Below are 17,473 nucleotides of genomic sequence, written 5' to 3' on the forward strand. Positions count from 1 at the left end.
TCGTGTCCCTACCTCTCCCTCTAGATTGTAAGCCTTCGGCAGGGTCCTCTTCCTTGTGTCTCCTACCTGATCACGCACCTCTATTACGCACACTCATCCTATGGAACTAAGTAAACTCAACTTACCTAATCTTCATGCACTTATCCAGTGACTGACTAAGCATTTCCTTGTACTCATACTGTGCTGCGTGATCTGGTTTTCATGTATTCCTGTAATGTCTTATTGCTGTATGTCACCCTTAATATTGTCTGTAACCTTAACTAATGTCCAGCACTGCGTAATATTTATAAATACAAATATATATATATATATATATATATATATATATATATATATATATATATATATATATATAATGCAAAACACATGCATGTTTCATCATATGAAAAGCACTATATTAAAACTGCACTATGTGGGGAGATCCAACATGTACAATTTGAAAATAGTACAAAAAAGAGGCAAAAAGCTGTGATTTGGAATGCAGCCCGTAGGTTTTTACTTAGTTTGATTTTGCGTGTGTTTTCTGCTATGTAGAATTAGCAAAATACATTGAAATCGGGAATGTTCAACCACCTGTGAAATGTCCAACAGACATGAAGATAAGGGAGTTGTGCTGTGATTGATAATAAAAAATATAATAATAATAATCATCATCAATATCAATAATAGCATTCAAAGGCTGACTGCATGATTCCAAATGATTTTTGTGATTTCACAAAAAAAGCTTGCAGTTAGCTTATTCACCACAAGGTGCCGCTCCCACCGCTCCCACGTGGAACGCACAGAAAGGAGGAGATTAATCCAAAGACAGGAAGTGATGTAACAGCAGGAAGAGAAGTTGCAGCAGGAGGTGAGAGAACACGCGGCTGGAAGAGGTAATTGTGTGAATCCTGTTATATATGGAGCAGAGCAGAGGTTTGGGGTGGGCATGCTTTGTTACAGAGAAGGACATAGTACACCTGTCATTATCCTGATCATCCCCCTTGATGAGACTTTTATATAACTGCTGTAACTTGTTTGCCAGTTTTCTATTGCTCCCCCTACATGTACCATAGATTATGGGGCGGATCTCACCTTCCTTGTAATAATTCAGTCACATCACAGAGACAAGAGAAGTTATACTGTATATTGACTATAGCCATGTCCCTCCAGTGCTGGCATTTACCTCTGCATAGCCTATTCTGCCCGCAGCATTGCCGTATTACCCTGCAGTGTAGCCGTATCCCCCCAATCACAGACCACCATTTTCAGGTTCCTCCTGGGGTATTAGTAATATTGGGTAGTCGTCAGGGCAGAGGCTCAGGGGGCACCAGTCTCTGGGAGTGCAGCCCTGAGGGTGTGCCTGTCCCCCTGCCCCCCCCCCCCCCCTGAACACTTCAGAGTTATGGCGCTGCATGTTTGGGAGACTACCTAATACTGGGGGTACATCTGCCTATACTGGGGAGGAGGCTGCCTGTCTGACTTGGGGAAAGGGTCTGGGGGCACATGTGCCTATCCTGAGAAGAGAGACTGCTTATCCATTGCAGTGTTCTCACCAGGATCAATCAGCCAGGTGGAGAGCCCGGGTAAATTTAATTACTGCCCGGCTGGTGAGATTGCATGCCCCGCTATCACCGTGTCCAAGTAAAATAAATTATGATGACACTGTGTCCCTGTCACCGCAAGCCCCGCTCGTCGCTGATCAAATGCCCGGCTGTCAGGATGCGCTGCTTCTCCTCTGTGCATGAGATTTTGCGCTTCCCGGCGAGCTCGTGCTTTGATTGGCTCATTGCATAAGAGGCGTGACCATTAGCGCTGGCCGCCGACTGCAGAGACGAGTATGGAGACAGAGGTATGCGCACAGTTCACTGACGGCTGAAACTGAATCAGATTCTATATGCAGGCTGTGATGTTCACTGACACTGGCTGACCATGGATATGGTTTTATGTGTATGATATTGGAAGGGGGAAGGGGGGGGGGGGCTGGAAGGTAAATGGGGGCATCGTGTGATATTGCAGATAGTGTGCAAGGGCCACCTATAATGATCATAGTATATGAAAGGAAATTTCCTAGGAGTTAATAAACAAAGGTTTACTTTCTCCAGTCCCTGGCAGCCGTCCTGTGCCCTCGCCGGAGCTCTGGTGTCCCGGGATCCCCTCCGTTGGAGATGCCGACCTCGCCAGGTTGGCATCTCCTGCGCCTGCATGAGCCCCCTGGTGTCCGCACTCACGCGGTCTGGAGCGTTCTGTACAGGCACAGTAGATGCCAGGCGGGCAAGGTCACCATCTGAAACGGAACAGATCCCGGACACCGGAGCTGCGGCGAGGGCACAGGACAGCTGCCAGGGGCTGGAGAAAGCCCCAGGTAAGTAGATCTTTATTTTTCAACTCCTCTGATATTTTCTTTAATAAATCATTATACGTGGCCCCTGCACACTATCTGCAATACCCCACGACCAATGCAACTGGAAACTAAATGGTAAAAATGGACAGAGATAGAGAGACGACCGTACGCTATGTTGCGGTAGTGCAGCATAGCATGCTCTGGTAACTTACGCATGCCACCATATTTCCCAGTGCCGACCCACCCGGCTACTTTTTCATGCCAACCGGCTGGAATAAAATTCTGGGGAGAACCCTGCATTGTATCTCCGATGAGAAGATGCCAATGTGCAGCTGGGAACCACTGGTGTTGGGTGGCCTACAGTGGGTGAGGTTGGAGTGTGCACAAAGATGATGGTCGGACAGGTAGAGAAGATGGAGGCTGCAGCTGCAGAGTGGTTGGTTGGCCTCTGCTGCTTCTGTCCTGGTACTGGCACTGTCCCAGCTGGGAGATTTGTTGCTAGGGCTCTTGGAAGGTTTGGGGTTAGTAGGTGATGGACAGGTAGGGTCAGTATATGGAGCTGCAGTCCCATCTGCCCAGTTCATCATAAGCAGGGCTGTGGAGTCGGTACAAAAAAAAACTTCCGACTCCTCAGTTTATAAAACCTCCAACTCCGGTACCCAAAATGGCTCCGACTCCTCAACTCTGACTCCTTAGTCTAATACTTACCAGAGCTGTGGATTTTGTACAAAATCATCCGACTCCCGGCTCCGACTCCTCAGTTTATGAAATCTCCGACTCCGGGTACCCAAAATTGCTCCGACTCCACAGCCCTGAGTAAGTAATGATAATTCATAGCCAATTAGCTGCAGGCCTCAGCTCTTATCTTCCTATATCTCCAGCTGTTCTCTCTTCACATCCTCATCCATCTACCGCTGCCGGTACTGCTGTAACCTCCCAGGAATGTGTGCATGGAGAGGAGGAGAGAAGCACCAGATGATGAGCAAGGCACACTGGGAGAGAGGACTGTGGTGCTGAATGCGCAGATACCACAGCTTATGGGATATTATCACACCCTAGCAATGTATGTTCTTTTCTGTGCTCTGATTATTATTACTAATATCTTACAGCTATAATTTGTTATCCATTTCAGAACCGAGATCTGACCTTAAAGAACAAATTACATATATGAGGAGTGATCAGCAGTCTATGGAGGAGGGTGACATGAGTACATTTGAAGAAGAAGGAGAGACCTATGTGATGAGTGATCAACAATCTATGGAGGAGGGTGACATGATGGAGACAATTAAAGAGGAACAAGGAGAGACCTATGTGAGGAGTGATCAGCAGTCTACGGAGGAGGGTGGCCTGATGGAGACAATTAAGGAGGAACAAGGAGAGACCTATGTGAGGAGTGATCAGCAGTCTACGGAGGAGGGTGGCCTGATGGAGACAATTAAGGAGGAACAAGGAGAGACCTATGTGAGGAGTGATCAGCGGTCTATGGAGGAGGGTGTCATGATAAGGACGATTAAAGAGGAAGAAGAAGATACATATGTGAGGAGTGATAAGCAGTCTGTGGAGGAGGGTGGCATGATAAGGACGATTAAAGAGGAAGAAGAAGAGACCTATGTGAGGAGTGATCAGCAGTCTATTGAGAAGCGTGGCGTGATGAGGACAATTAAAGAGGAAGAAGGAGAGATCTATGTGAGGAGGGATCAGCAGTCTATGGAGGAGAGTGACATGATAAGAACAAGTAAAAAGGAAGAAGAGGACATTATTACTGGGATGAGCATTGGTAAGTGATAAATGTATCTCCTTTTAATGTCCAGTACATATAAGCTGTGGGCTCTACATGTTGTCAGTATACAGGAGTCAGTCTGAGGAAGGCTTCATAGCTGAAAGCTTACTCCTTTTCTTCCAAGTTAGCCAATAAATGCGCAATAAGTTAACTCTCTAACTGAATGACAAAGCTAACAATTAGTAAGCTACTCTCTGAGTCGCTAAACTATCAATAACAGGTTCAGCGGGTCTCTAATGAGCACAAATCTATCACAAAAATGCAAATACACAGCACTGGTCTCTCCAGCACAACCTCTCACACAGCACTGAGTAACAGCAAGGAGTTAATCCAAGATGGCATCTGCCTTATATAGGGAAGGGTGTGGCCAGAGCTCCACTCATTCCTATTGGTTGGTAGGGACATTGTGATTAAAAATAAAAATGCACTTCCATAATGGACTCGAAGTTGTAATTACAATTTGCATACGTAGTCAGAATATGTAATCGCGGTGGATTACGGGTTATAACTACGGTGCTGTAGGCCGCAATTACGACTTGTCATTACAATTATCCATAAATTACAGGTAATTACGCTCAACACTACCTGGGACAGAGGAGGGGGCAGAAGGGGGTTAGACTGGCCTCCCCTTGACCCCCTGGGGGCCGTACCACAAACAACAGGTCTTCAGGGATTACCACATTAGTACACGGTAATCCCTGTCTGGCAGACAGCCAAGCAGGAAGTGACACTCACTTCCTGTTGGTGAAGCAATCACGTGCGCAGAAGTGTATTGCTTAAATACGCTTCCAGGCATGCGCAGCGCGTCAAAATGTGGCTGTCAGTTTAAAAACACGTGCGTCTCCCCATAGACTTATATGACTTCCGGTCCGCCACAAGAGCCGCACGGTAATGCAGGTATGCACTTGTGGCGGGGAGGCAGCAAAAACGTCACTTCCCTCATATTGTGCTGCACCACGTCGGTATAGAAGACACCATAGACTAACAATGCCCTAGCAGTAGGCTGCGGTGAAAATGCCGCACCGCGCTGTGCCAGTGTGAAAGGGCACTCAAGCATCTGTAGTGAGGTGCACCCTGCCACCGACTGAATGGTCCAACAACCAGGATACACATTCCACTACATGCTGGTGGGGGCTGGGATGGCAGCCCTGGTAACATAATGGAGGCTGGGGATCCACCATTGTGGCACCAAACAGCACATCAGCTGGCGGAAGGGGGCACTTTCCACCAGCTGATTGGGCAGGAGCTGTTGGGCCAACAATCTTACCAGGAGCCCATTGTTGCGGATCACTGTTGGGTCAGTTGGGGCGAGAGGCCTCTTCCATGCAGTCATTTCGGGGAGAGAGGCCTGGCGCTGGGCGACAAACTGGGGGGAGGAGACAGCTGATGAGGTCTGGATGCTGCTTCCAGCCTGGTGTGCAGAGTGGGTTGGCGTGCAGTGGGACTGGGAAGGCTGCACATGATGCACAGAGTGATGGATAGAGGAAGACGAGAGGGGCCCCTTGCTGCTGCTTCTCCTCCTGCTGCACTCTGTCCACTGCTGCCCTGTGCCTTGTTTTTTATGAAGATAAAAAATTTAGACTAAAATACAGAAAAAAATCAAATTACAAATGAAAATTAAAAAAATAAAAAGTGAAATAAAAAGCAGGGCTGTGGAGTTGGAGTCGGAGCAATTTTGGGTGCCTGGAGTCGGGAAAAAATACTCCAACTCCTAATGAATTTAAACTGTAATTAAAATAGAAAATATGATGAAATGTTCTATTTCTCAGATAATAGTTATCAATAATTTATACATACAGTAATAGCTGTGCTTAGTCCACAAAAATGAAATAAACCAATCAAAATGAGTTACCTGTGCTGCTTCAATAAAGCAGTCCCCGTATTTTTAAAGTCAGATATACGATACATATCTGATTGTGACTGTACAGTATATATGATGTGTACACAGGAATCTCTTATATATACTAAATAACATCTATGCTGTAAGTATAAAGCCTGATGTGTAGCTGTGTCACTAATAGAGATGGTCAATGAGATGGAAATCTGCATTGATGCTGGTTTATGCAAATGTATGCACTCTTTGCTCATGAAATCAAATAATTTGATATGTTGTTAAAATTTGGTTTGGTGACTACGAATTAAAGGGTACCTGAGACGGATGAAAAGAAACGTTTTTTTTACATAACTGGGGCTTCCTCCAGCCCCCTTCAGGCCAATCAGTCCCTCGCTCTCCTCCTCCGCCACCTGGATCTTCTGCTATGAGTCCCGGTAATTCAACCAGTCAGCGCAGTCCAGCCGCATGCCGCTCCCACAGCCAGGAACATTCTGCACCTGCGCAACAGTGCTGCGCAGGTGTAGTACGCCCCCGGTGGCGGAATGTGTGTGCATGTGCACTACGCCAGACTGGGTCAAGTACCTGGACTCATAGCAGAAGATCGAGGTGGCGGAGGAGGACAGCAAGGGAATGATTAGCCTGAAGGGGCTGGAGGAAGCCCCAGGTATGTATAAGACTTTAACTGCTTGCCGACCGCGTCACGCCGATGGCTGCGGCGGCAGCCCCAGGACCAGCTAACGCCGATTGGCGTAAGGTCCTAGGGCAGCAGTTTGCAGGAGATCGCGCGCAGGCTGCACGCACATCTCCTGCCTGGTGGGCGGAGCAGAGCTCCGCCTTGAGACTATTACACGGCGAAACCGCCGTGTATTTACATGTACAGCGCTGTGATGTGAAGCAGCGCTGTACTGGGGACAGCCGTGTGACATGGCTGTCCTCCTGGGGGACAAGACAGCGATCGGCTCTCATAGGCAGAGTTGGAGTCGAGGAGACGGAGTCGGTGGAATCCTAAACTGAGGAGTCGGAGTCGTGGATTTTTGTACCGACTCCACAGCCCTGATAAAAAGAAAATTAAAATAAATGAAATGGAGAATAAAAATTAGAAAAAAGAACACTGAAACTTTTCAAATAAAATTCAAATCAAAATATATTTAAAAAATTAAAGTATATCAAATTTGAAATAAAGGATATAAAAAATAAATAATAAAATAAAAAGATAAACACACTACACTGAAGCACACACACACACTGTACACACACACACTGTATATACACACACACACACACACACACACACACACACACACACACACTGTACACACACTGTACACACACACACACACACTGTACACACACTGTACACACACTGTACACACACACACATAACACACACATAACACACATAACACACATAACACACATAACACACACACACACACACATGACTGTATAGCACAGGGGCATACACCCTCCCCCCCCCCCCCACATACACACACACTGTACATACACACACACACACACACACACACACCAGTGGTCTAATATGCAGCACAATTATCAAACAACTTTTGTTGTGAAACAAGTTGAGCAACCAAAAAAAAAAGTTTCATGCTATTGTTCAAAGAACTGATAAGACTGATAAGCCGTCAATCCAATTGTTGTGCTGGATCCACACCATACAATTTTTTTGGCAGATTTGCCTGGCCGATCGAATATTTCCAGCATGTCTGATCTGAAGATCGATTGATTTTTTGAGCGATTTCCATCCGTTTCTACAGAAGCCGGACAGAAAATCACTCAAAAAATCAATCGATCTTCAGATCGGACATGCTGGAAATATTCGATCGGGCAGGCAAATCTGCCAAAAAGTTGTATGGTGCGGATCCAGCATTGGATTGACGGCTTATCAGTCTTATCAGTTCTTTGAACAATAGCATGAAACTTTTTTTTGGTTGTTCAACTTGTTTCACAACAAAAGTTGTTTGATAATTGTGCTGCATATTAGACCGCTGTTGTGTGTGTGTGTATGGGGGCTTAACACTCACTCACTATCACTGACTACACTCTAAAACAAACTATCTCTCTGCCACACTACAGCTAACCACCTCCCTCACTCACTAGTCACTCACTACACCAGGGCCGGATTAAAGCCCAGGTCACATAGGTCATGGCCTAGGGTTCCACAGAAGCAAAGGCGGTTGGGCAGTGGGCTGTTAATGTGCAGTTAGCAATTGAATTTTCAGTTGCAAGCTTGCAGTGCAGGGAGAGATCGGGTGAGCGTGTGACTGCAGAACTCTCCTGCTGTTACCTGTGGCTGGCTGTATAGTGTGTTTGGCTGCTTGCCAGACCCGGTCTGTGGCTGCCCGCCTTGCTTCATTGTTTCAATACTTCACAATAGCTGCAGGCAACTGGACCTGGCTGGTCTTGTGGGCAGAGCGTCACTCGCCAGATGTTTCCCACCTCCCTCCTCCATATAGCAGCACCGCCAGTCACTCACCTCTCCGCTCTCCTCCAGCGCCAAAGCTTCCTCTTCCCTTCCTCCGTCATCAGCTGCCGCTGTGCATCTCCTATCGTAATTCACCAGTAATGTGCCGACAAGCCACATGTGAGAGATGCTGGCTGCAGAATGAGATGCACAGTGGCGGCTAATGATGGGAATGAGGGGAAGAGGAAGTTTTGGCGCTGGAGGCAGGCAGAGAGGTGAGTGACTGGTGGTGCTCCTGTGGGGGTAGATGTTGCGTAATGGGGATGCGACTAGCAGGCTACCTAAGCTTTTAGGGGTGAGGGGGGGGGAAACATCTGGCCACCTATACTGCAAGGGGTTGGGGGTGCATCTGGCTACCTGTGCTGCAAGTGGGGGAGCGTCTTGTTTCCTGTCTTGCTGTGGGAGAGAGGGAGCAGTTGGCTAACTATACTGAAGAGGGGGTTATCTGCCTTCCAATACTGAAGAGGAGGAGTGGGGATGTTGGAGGAGATGTTGTTGGTCAGGTGGCGGCGGGTGACAGTACAGATCCAGTCCTGCACTACACTACAATCTGCCTCTGCTCTCTCTATCACACTACAGTACACCCTCTCTCACTGTCACTAGGCCTCTCTACACTCACATCTGACTTTCTGCTCTATCACACTAACTTCAGCAAACTCCTCCTTCTCACTCACTAGTGCACTACAATCTGTCTGTCCACTCACTCACTATCTCATAACTCACCAGATTCTGTCACACAACTCAATCCACACACAACTGATTATCTGCAGCACAATGCAGCGCACTGTCTCCCTCAATATCCTCCTCCTCACTGAGCCCACACAATGGCTGACAGTCTCACCTCTCTTATATACAAGAGGGGAGGGATAGCCTGTGATAGGTAGCTAGGATCTGGTTGCTAGGGCCTATAATTGCTCCGGATTGGTAGAGAATCCGATAGGCTGGTTAATGCTGCTATATTTAATGTAAGCTATAGTTGTGGATGTACGTATAATTTGCACATTTCCGCATGTAAACCGCAGTACACTGATTGGCCGGAAATGCTTGTGGTGTTCCGATGTCAGGGGTAATTTTTGGAAATGTAAGTCCAATCACAGGACTGGGAAATACTCGCTAGTATTGCACCAATCAGAGAGTGCGGAGGCATCCCGCGGGATTCCCATTTCCACAGAAATATTCTGCATTCTCTGATTGGTCCGATGCTTCTGAGCTCAGTGATTGGCTGACATTTCCGAGTTGCTGTAATGCGGCATTCTGACATTGGGCTCTATTCACAAAACTTCTCATACATGACTTATCACCTCATTTATAAAAATAACCTTTCAGCACATTTATAAGCAAAATAATCACTCAAAGTAAGTTGTTTCTGATGAACTTCATTTCAATATTACTTTTTTTACCTTAATTATATTATATTTTTGCTCTTTGGAAGCCTAAAAATGTAACATAGACGAGGTGGAAACAGGAAAATAGGTGAAAATCCTTTGTGAATTATGCCTATTGTTGCATTTATGTTTTGGAAATCGGCGTTCTGATGGAAATGTCAGACCATCCCCAGTCTCAGTTTTCTTATTTGATTAATCTATATACAGTGAGTTGCAAAAGTATTCGGCCCCCTTGAAGTTTTCCACATTTTATCACATTACTGCCACAAACATGAATCAATTTTATTGGAATTCCACATGAAAGACCAATACAAAGTAGTGTTACACGTGAGAAGTGGATCGAAAATCATACATGATTCCAAACATTTTTTTACAAATAAATATCTGCAAAGTGGGGTGTGCGTAATTATTCAGCCCCCTCAGTCAATACTTTGTAGAACCACCTTTTGCTGCAATTACAGCTGCCAGTCTTTTAGGGTATGTCTCTACCAGCTTTGCACATCTAGAGACTGAAATCCTTGCCCATTCTTCTTTGCAAAACTGCTCCAGCTCAGTCAGATTAGAGGGACAGCGTTTGTGAACAGCAGTTTTCCGATCTTGCCACAGATTCTCGATTGGATTTAGATCTGGACTATGACTGGGCTATTCTAACACATAGATATGTTTTGTTTTAAACCATTCCATTGTTGCCCTAGCTTTATGTTTAGGGTCATTGTCCTGCTGGAAGGTGAACCTCCGCCCCAGTCTCAAGTCTTTTGCCGTCTCCAAGAGGTTTTCTTCCAAGTTTGCCCTGTATTTGGCTCCATCCATCTTCCCATCAACTCTGACCAGCTTCCCTGTCCCTGCTGAAGAGAAGCACTCCCAGAGCTTAATGCTGCCACCACCATATTTGACAGTGGGGATGGTGTGTTCAGAGTGATGTGCAGTGTTAGTTTTCTGCCACACATAGCGTTTTGCATTTTGGCCAAAAAGTTCCATTTGGGTCTCATCTGACCAGAGCACCTTCTTCCACATGGTTGCTGTGTCCCCCACATGGCTTGTGGCAAACTGCAAACGGGACTTATGCTTTCTGTTAACAATGGCTTTCTTCTTGCCACACTTCCATAAGGGCCAACTTTGTACAGTGCATGACTAATAGTTGTCCCCATGGGCCTCTTGGCTGCATTTCAGATCAGCGCTCTCCTTGTTTGGCCTGTGAGTTTAGGTGGACGGCCTTGTCTTGGTAGGTTTACAGTTTACAGTTGGTTTACAGTTGTGCCATACTCCCATTTCTGAATGATCGCTTGAACAGTGCTCCGTGGGATGTTCAAGGCTTTGGAAATCTTTTTGTAGCCTAAGCCTGCTTTAAATTTCTCAATAACTTGATCCCTGACCTGTCTGGTGTGTTCTTTGGACTTCACGGTGTTGTTGCTCCCAATATTCTCTTAGACAACCTCTGAGGCAGTCACAGAGCAGCTGTATTTGTACTGACATTAGATTACACACAGGTGTACTCTATTTAGTCATTAGCACTCATCAGGCAATGTCTATAGGCAACTGACTGCACTCAGATCAAAGGGGGCCGAATCATTACGCACACACCACTTTGCAGTTATTTATTTGTAAAAAATGTTTGGAATCATGTATGATTTTCGTTCCACTTCTTATGTGTACACCACTTTGTGTTGGTCTTTCATGTGGAATTCCAATAAAATCGATTCATGTCTGTGGCAGTAATGTGACAAAATGTGGAAAACTTCAAGGGGGCTGAATACTTTTGCAACCCACTGTATATAAAATTGTGTGAGTGTGTGAGTTTGCCGCGATCACACGAAAACGCCTTGACCGATTAGAACGAAACTTGGTACACAGATCCCTGACTACCTGGGATGATATGTTCTGGTGGTCTCGCGTCCCCCCTGCACGCCTGGGCGGAGCTACAAACCAAAAGCCAATCAGATTCCACCCATTCAAGTGATTGGAAAAAATGTAAAAGGCTGCCATTCTCACAGTAATTGAGCCTGAGTCCCCACACTTGGCACAGTTGGTCACTTGGTGACCGAGGTTACAGATCCAGGAAAAGTGGGCGGAGCATAAAACAGCCAATCAAATATCAGCCATTCGTTTCAAATAGGAACATGTAAACTGCAGCCATTCTTACACTGTTATTCGCAGGGTTTTCAAACTTGGCACACTTGGTCACTGGGTGTATGAGATTAATATTCAGGAAAGTGGGTGGAGCCTACAACAGCCAATCAAAAGTCACCTATTGATTTTCAAGGGGAATATTAAAACTGCTGCCATTCTTACACTGTTAATGGTAGAGGCTTCAAACTTGCTACAGTCGGTCATTGGGTGACTGGGGTCCAAATTCGCTAAAGGGGCGGGGCCACAAACAGCCAATCAGAATTTCTTGGTGGATAAACTGCTTCCATTCACACATTTTCGATGCCAGGAACCTGAAAGCTCACAAACTTGGTCATTGAGTGACTCTGTGTCAAGGTTACAAAAAGTGGGCGGAGCCAAAAATAAAGTTCACTAGGAAAATATAAACTGCAGCCATTCTTACACTGTTACTGGCAGGGTTCTCAAACTTTGCACAGCTGGTCACTGGGTGAATGGGATGAATATTCAAGAGAGTGGGTGGAGCCTACAACAGCCAATTAAAATTCACCTGTTGATTTTCAAAGGGAATATTAAAATAGCTGTCATTCTTGCACTGTTAATGGCACAAGACTCAAACCTGGTACAGTTGGTCATTGGGTGACTGGGGTTCAAATTCAGAAAAGGGGACAGAGCCACAAACAGCCAATCAGATTTGTTTCATTTCATGACAAAATACAAATTATTGATGCCAAGGACCCCACAACTCACAAACTTGGTCATTGAGTAATTGTGTGTAATTTAGCGTTAGAAAAAGTGGGCGGAGCCAACAGCAGTCAAATACATACACAGACAAAGCAGGGTCATCAGTGTGTGGAGACAAATACAAATTTCACTGGGAAAATGTAAACTGCAGCCTGTTAATGGCAGGGTTCTTAAACTTTGCACAGTTGGTCACTGGGTGACTGGGTTAATTATTTAGAAAAGTGGGTGAAGCCTACAAAAGTGAATCAAACTTCACCTATTGCTTTTCAAGGGGATTATTTAATTGCTACCATTCTTGCACTGTTAATGGCACAGGCCTCAAACCTGGTACAGTTGGTCATTGGGTGACTGGGGTTCGAATTCAGAAAAGGGTGTGGAGCCACAAACAGCCAATCAGATTTTTTCATTTCAATGCAAATAATTGATACCAAAGACCGCAAAGCTCACAAACTTGGTCAGTGAGTAATTGTGTGTTAGGGTTAGAAAAAGTATGCAGAGCCAACACCAGCCAAATACATACCTGAGAAATGTCGGGCAATCAGCTAGTTATATTATATTTTTGCTCTTTGGAAGCCTAAAAATGTAACATAGACGAGGTGGAAACAGGAAAACAGGTGAAAACACTTTGTGAATTATGCCTATTGTTGCATTTACGTTTTGGAAATCGGCGTTCTGATGGAAATGTCAGACCATCCCCAGTCACAGTTTCCTTATTTGCTTAATTGGGAATAAGAGAGAGAAACATGTACATTACACGGGGCATATGAGTGACACGAGGACACAGCGGTAATAAGAATGTGGAAGTGACACCACATTGCTCTACAAACATAACACAGATCTCTTGCTATAAGTACATATAGGTCTGTTGTCACAGGAGTAACACATTGCTTCCACTGTCTCATCAAGCTCTACATTCACTGCTGCTCAATGTATGGCCAATGCTTTAGGTGTGGGAGGGGTCAGTGACATGCAAATAACTCTGATGTGTATGCAAATGTCATGCAGATTGTATGCAGATAATCAGATTTGTCAGGAAATGCATTTGATTGGCTGAACTCCCAGCTACATAACATTTTCATGCAAGCTAAAGTTGTAGTCATGGGATTGGCCGCCTATAATGAGCTCCACCTTCTGCAGTTCTCAGTCAGGCTGATAACTTGTGATGGTCGGTGACATGCCAATAACTCTGAGATGGTGCAAACTGTATGCTAATTTTATGTAACGTTATGCAGCTGCTCCATCTGGTCCATTTCCAGTGTGCACAAACTTTGCCTCAACTTGGAATTATCAGCAGCTCACTGACCATCCCTAATGATAATTGTTCCTCCCCTCAGTATTCTCTAACAGGAAGTGATGATGTCTCTCTATTTGCAGCGCAGAGTCCCGGCATCAAGAACCTCTCAGAGACTCGTCTCTTTGTATCCACAGACTGTACAACGGATGATGATGTCACTGGACAAGAGTCTCCTGCAGATATCCTGGTTACCCCAAATATTCCCCCAGACTCCCCTCACCTGTATAATCCCGAGGGGCCTCTTCACCAGCACAGCTCTACCTCTGCTGGAGGGTCTCATTCCTGTTCCCTATGTGGGAAATGTTTTGTGAGAAAATCAAATCTAGGCGTACACAAGAGAACTCACACTGGAGAGAAGCCATTTTTATGCGCTGAGTGTGGGAGATGTTTTGTACGGAAATCATGCCTTGTCATACATGAGAGATCTCACACTGGTGTGAAGCCCTATTCATGTGCTGAGTGTGGGAAATGTTTTGTACAGAAAGCAGAGCTTGTCATCCATGAGAGATATCACACTGGGGAGAAGCCGTATTCATGTGCTGAGTGTGGGAAATGTTTTGTACAGAAATCAGCCCTTGTCCGTCATAAGAGATATCACACTGGTGTGAAGCCCTATTCATGTGCTGAGTGTGGGAAATGTTTTGTACAGAAATCAGACCTTGTCAGTCATGAGAGATATCACACTGGTGAGAAGCCGTATTCATGTGCTGAGTGTGGGGAATGTTTTGTACGGAAATCACAGCTTGTCTGTCATCAGAGATCTCACACTGGTTATAAGCCCTATTCATGTACTGAGTGTGGGAAAGGGTTTGTACGGATATCATGCCTTGTCATACATGAGAGATCTCACACTGGTGAGAAACCATATTCATGTGTTGAGTGTGGGAAATGTTTTGTACAGAAATCAGAGCTTGTCGGTCATGAAAGGACTCACACTGGTGAGAAGCCGTATTCATGTGCTGAGTGTGGGAAATGTTTTGTACTAAAAACAACTCTTCTCAGACATGAGAGATCTCACACTGGAGAGAAGCCCTATTCATGTGCTGAGTGTGGGAAATGTTTTGCACAGAAATCAGACCTTGTCATCCATGAGAGATCTCACACTGGTGAGAAGCCATATTCTTGTGCTGAGTGTGGGAAATGTTTTGTACGGAAATTAAGTCTTGTCATCCATGAGAGATCTCACACTGGTGAGAAGCCGTATTCATGTGCTGAGTGTGGGAAATGTTTTGTACAGAAATCAGAGCTTGTCAGTCATGAAAGAGCTCACACTGGTGAGAAGCCGTATTTATGTGCTGAGTGTGGGAAATGTTTTGTACTAAAAACAACTCTTCTCAGACATGAGAGATCTCACACTCGGGAGAAGCCCTATTCATGTGCTGAGTGTGGGAAATGTTTTGTACGAAAATTAAATCTTGTCATCCATGAGAGATCTCACACTGGGGAGAAGCCCTATTCATGTGCTGAGTGTGGGAAATGTTTTGTACAGAAATCAGAGCTCGTCAGTCATGAAAGAACTCACACTGGTGAGAAGCCGTATTCGTGTGCTGAGTGTGGGAAATGTTTTGTACTAAAAACAACTCTTCTCAGACATGAAAAATCTCACACTGGTGGTAAGTAAGAGTCAGTGAAACATAACTTCCCCTTTAGTGAACCTGAACTGGCCACAGCATACTGCTCTCCATCTCCCCAAGAAAGCTGAAGTAGGGAGTATGGAGAGTGGAGTGCAGTGGCCAATAACAGGCCTGTTCAGTTCCACGTATCCCTCTCTCATCACTAGTGAGAAGCTCTATTACTGCACTGAGTGTGGGAAATGTTTTGGTTGTCAGTGTTATTTTCCAATGTTTCTTTTATTTCTTGCTAGACGCACCTGGCAGCATATTATACAGAGTCCCGGGGCTCTTTCATGCTACTCAGCGCATTGGTTTGTAAAGCAAGTCCCTGAACTGAGGTGGGATGATGGGATAAACATGGCTACATATAGTGCTAAGCCTAATTGGTTGTTTTCACTTTCTATTTATTCAATTCCAAGTGTTAAAGTAAATCTGTAATTTAAAGTAAAGCTAAAAGTCTGATCCATACCCCTCTGGATCCTCCACAAGCTCCCCACATCCTTTTCCCGATAATCGAGCCAGCGCTGCACCCTCTGGAAGGTCACAGCCGGGATCTCATCCATGCAGGCAGGCACACTGCGCTGGATGCGTTGTGCTTGAATTTCTGAGCATTTTAGGGGCCTGCAGTGGGCCACAGACAATACTTCAGGGGTTGCTAAGTGTCTCAGGAATTGCCATGCAGGATATAAACACATTTGCTTTCCAGGGGGTAGAGCAGGTGAAACGCTCAGTCTGAGGAGAAGATCTTCAGAGATGCCTCCTATATATCTTACTGGTAGTGATGGCCGAGCATCACATGTTTCTGTAAAGATTTGCGGACTGACCGAGCCCCATAGCCTTTAATGGTCAGGCAAACTTTTAAAACTTTCATGGCATCTCTGCAGCCACAAATTCTTTAAAACCAAGTGTGGGAAAACCAGTGGCATAACGGAGGAGGAGCAAGTGTGAAATAGTCACCAAAAAATGCATTTGCGCTGCCGACTTTAGCGGTTAATAGCAAAGCCACATACAAGCTCGATTCCCCCAATTTGCAGGGTATGGAAAGGAGAAGAGTGGGTACAAGAGGAAAACACTTGTGTACAAAGACTGTATAGTGTTGGAGAAAATCGATTTTAACCCATTGCTGACTGCCTAACACGGATCGGCGGCTGCAGAGAGGATCAGCTGTTCCTCAGCACCGCCATATGACGTCATCTCGCGAGAGGTGAGATTTGCAGTGAGCTCGCATGAGCGCGAGCTCCCATCACTCTTTACAGGGGGCCACAGCGATCAGCCTGCCAGCCCGCGATCAGAGCTGGCAGCCTGTTTTTTACAAATCAAAGAATTGCTTATATAGCTCTGCGATCTTGTGCAGCGCTGTACAGAGGAAGTCCTTGTCGCTGAACTGTGCCTCGGGGGGCTCACAATCGAATCCCTACCACAGTCACATGCCTATGTGTGTTTAGTGTAGTGCATATATCTTTGCCTAGGGTCAATTTAAAGGGGGGGGGGGGGGGGGGGAGAACAAAAAATAGTGTTTTTTTTATTTTGATCTTTTTTTATTAATTTAAAAAATTCAGATCGCAGCAGCAATCAAATACTACCAAAATAAAGTGCTATTAGTGAGAAGAAAAAGAGACAAAATTCATTTGAGTGCTAAGTTGTATGACAGAGCAATAAACTGTTATATGTATAAAATGGTCTGGTCACTGGGGGTTTTGCACTACCGAATAAATTGTACTAGGTAAACGGACACTGAAGCACTTTGCCTATAGAGGCCTAACCACATATGTACATCATGTATACATGGAGATATATGTAGGTCTCCTTGTTCCCCTTTATGATTAAAAACACTGTATGTATTCACAATTCATAAGAGGGTTTACTTTAAAATAAAGTGTGTCAAATGCAACTGTCATGGGTTTATTAAAGTGAA

The 17,473-nt window shown here is 45.3% G+C and overlaps 1 protein-coding gene across 1 annotated transcript in view; it reads left to right on the forward strand.

Moving 5' to 3' along the window:
- Window positions 1-16,969, forward strand: part of LOC137525343 (uncharacterized) — a 440,546-nt gene extending 423,577 nt beyond the window's left edge. Inside the window, 1 exon segment of the mRNA XM_068246397.1 lies at window positions 14,612-16,969. Within this exon segment, the coding sequence (XP_068102498.1) occupies window positions 14,612-15,566 (955 nt within the window). The 3' untranslated portion in view covers window positions 15,567-16,969.
- Window positions 16,970-17,473: the final 504 nt, after the last annotated feature.

This window comes from Hyperolius riggenbachi, chromosome 7 (genome assembly GCF_040937935.1).
Source record: "Hyperolius riggenbachi isolate aHypRig1 chromosome 7, aHypRig1.pri, whole genome shotgun sequence".
Taxonomy (NCBI): domain Eukaryota; kingdom Metazoa; phylum Chordata; class Amphibia; order Anura; family Hyperoliidae; genus Hyperolius; species Hyperolius riggenbachi.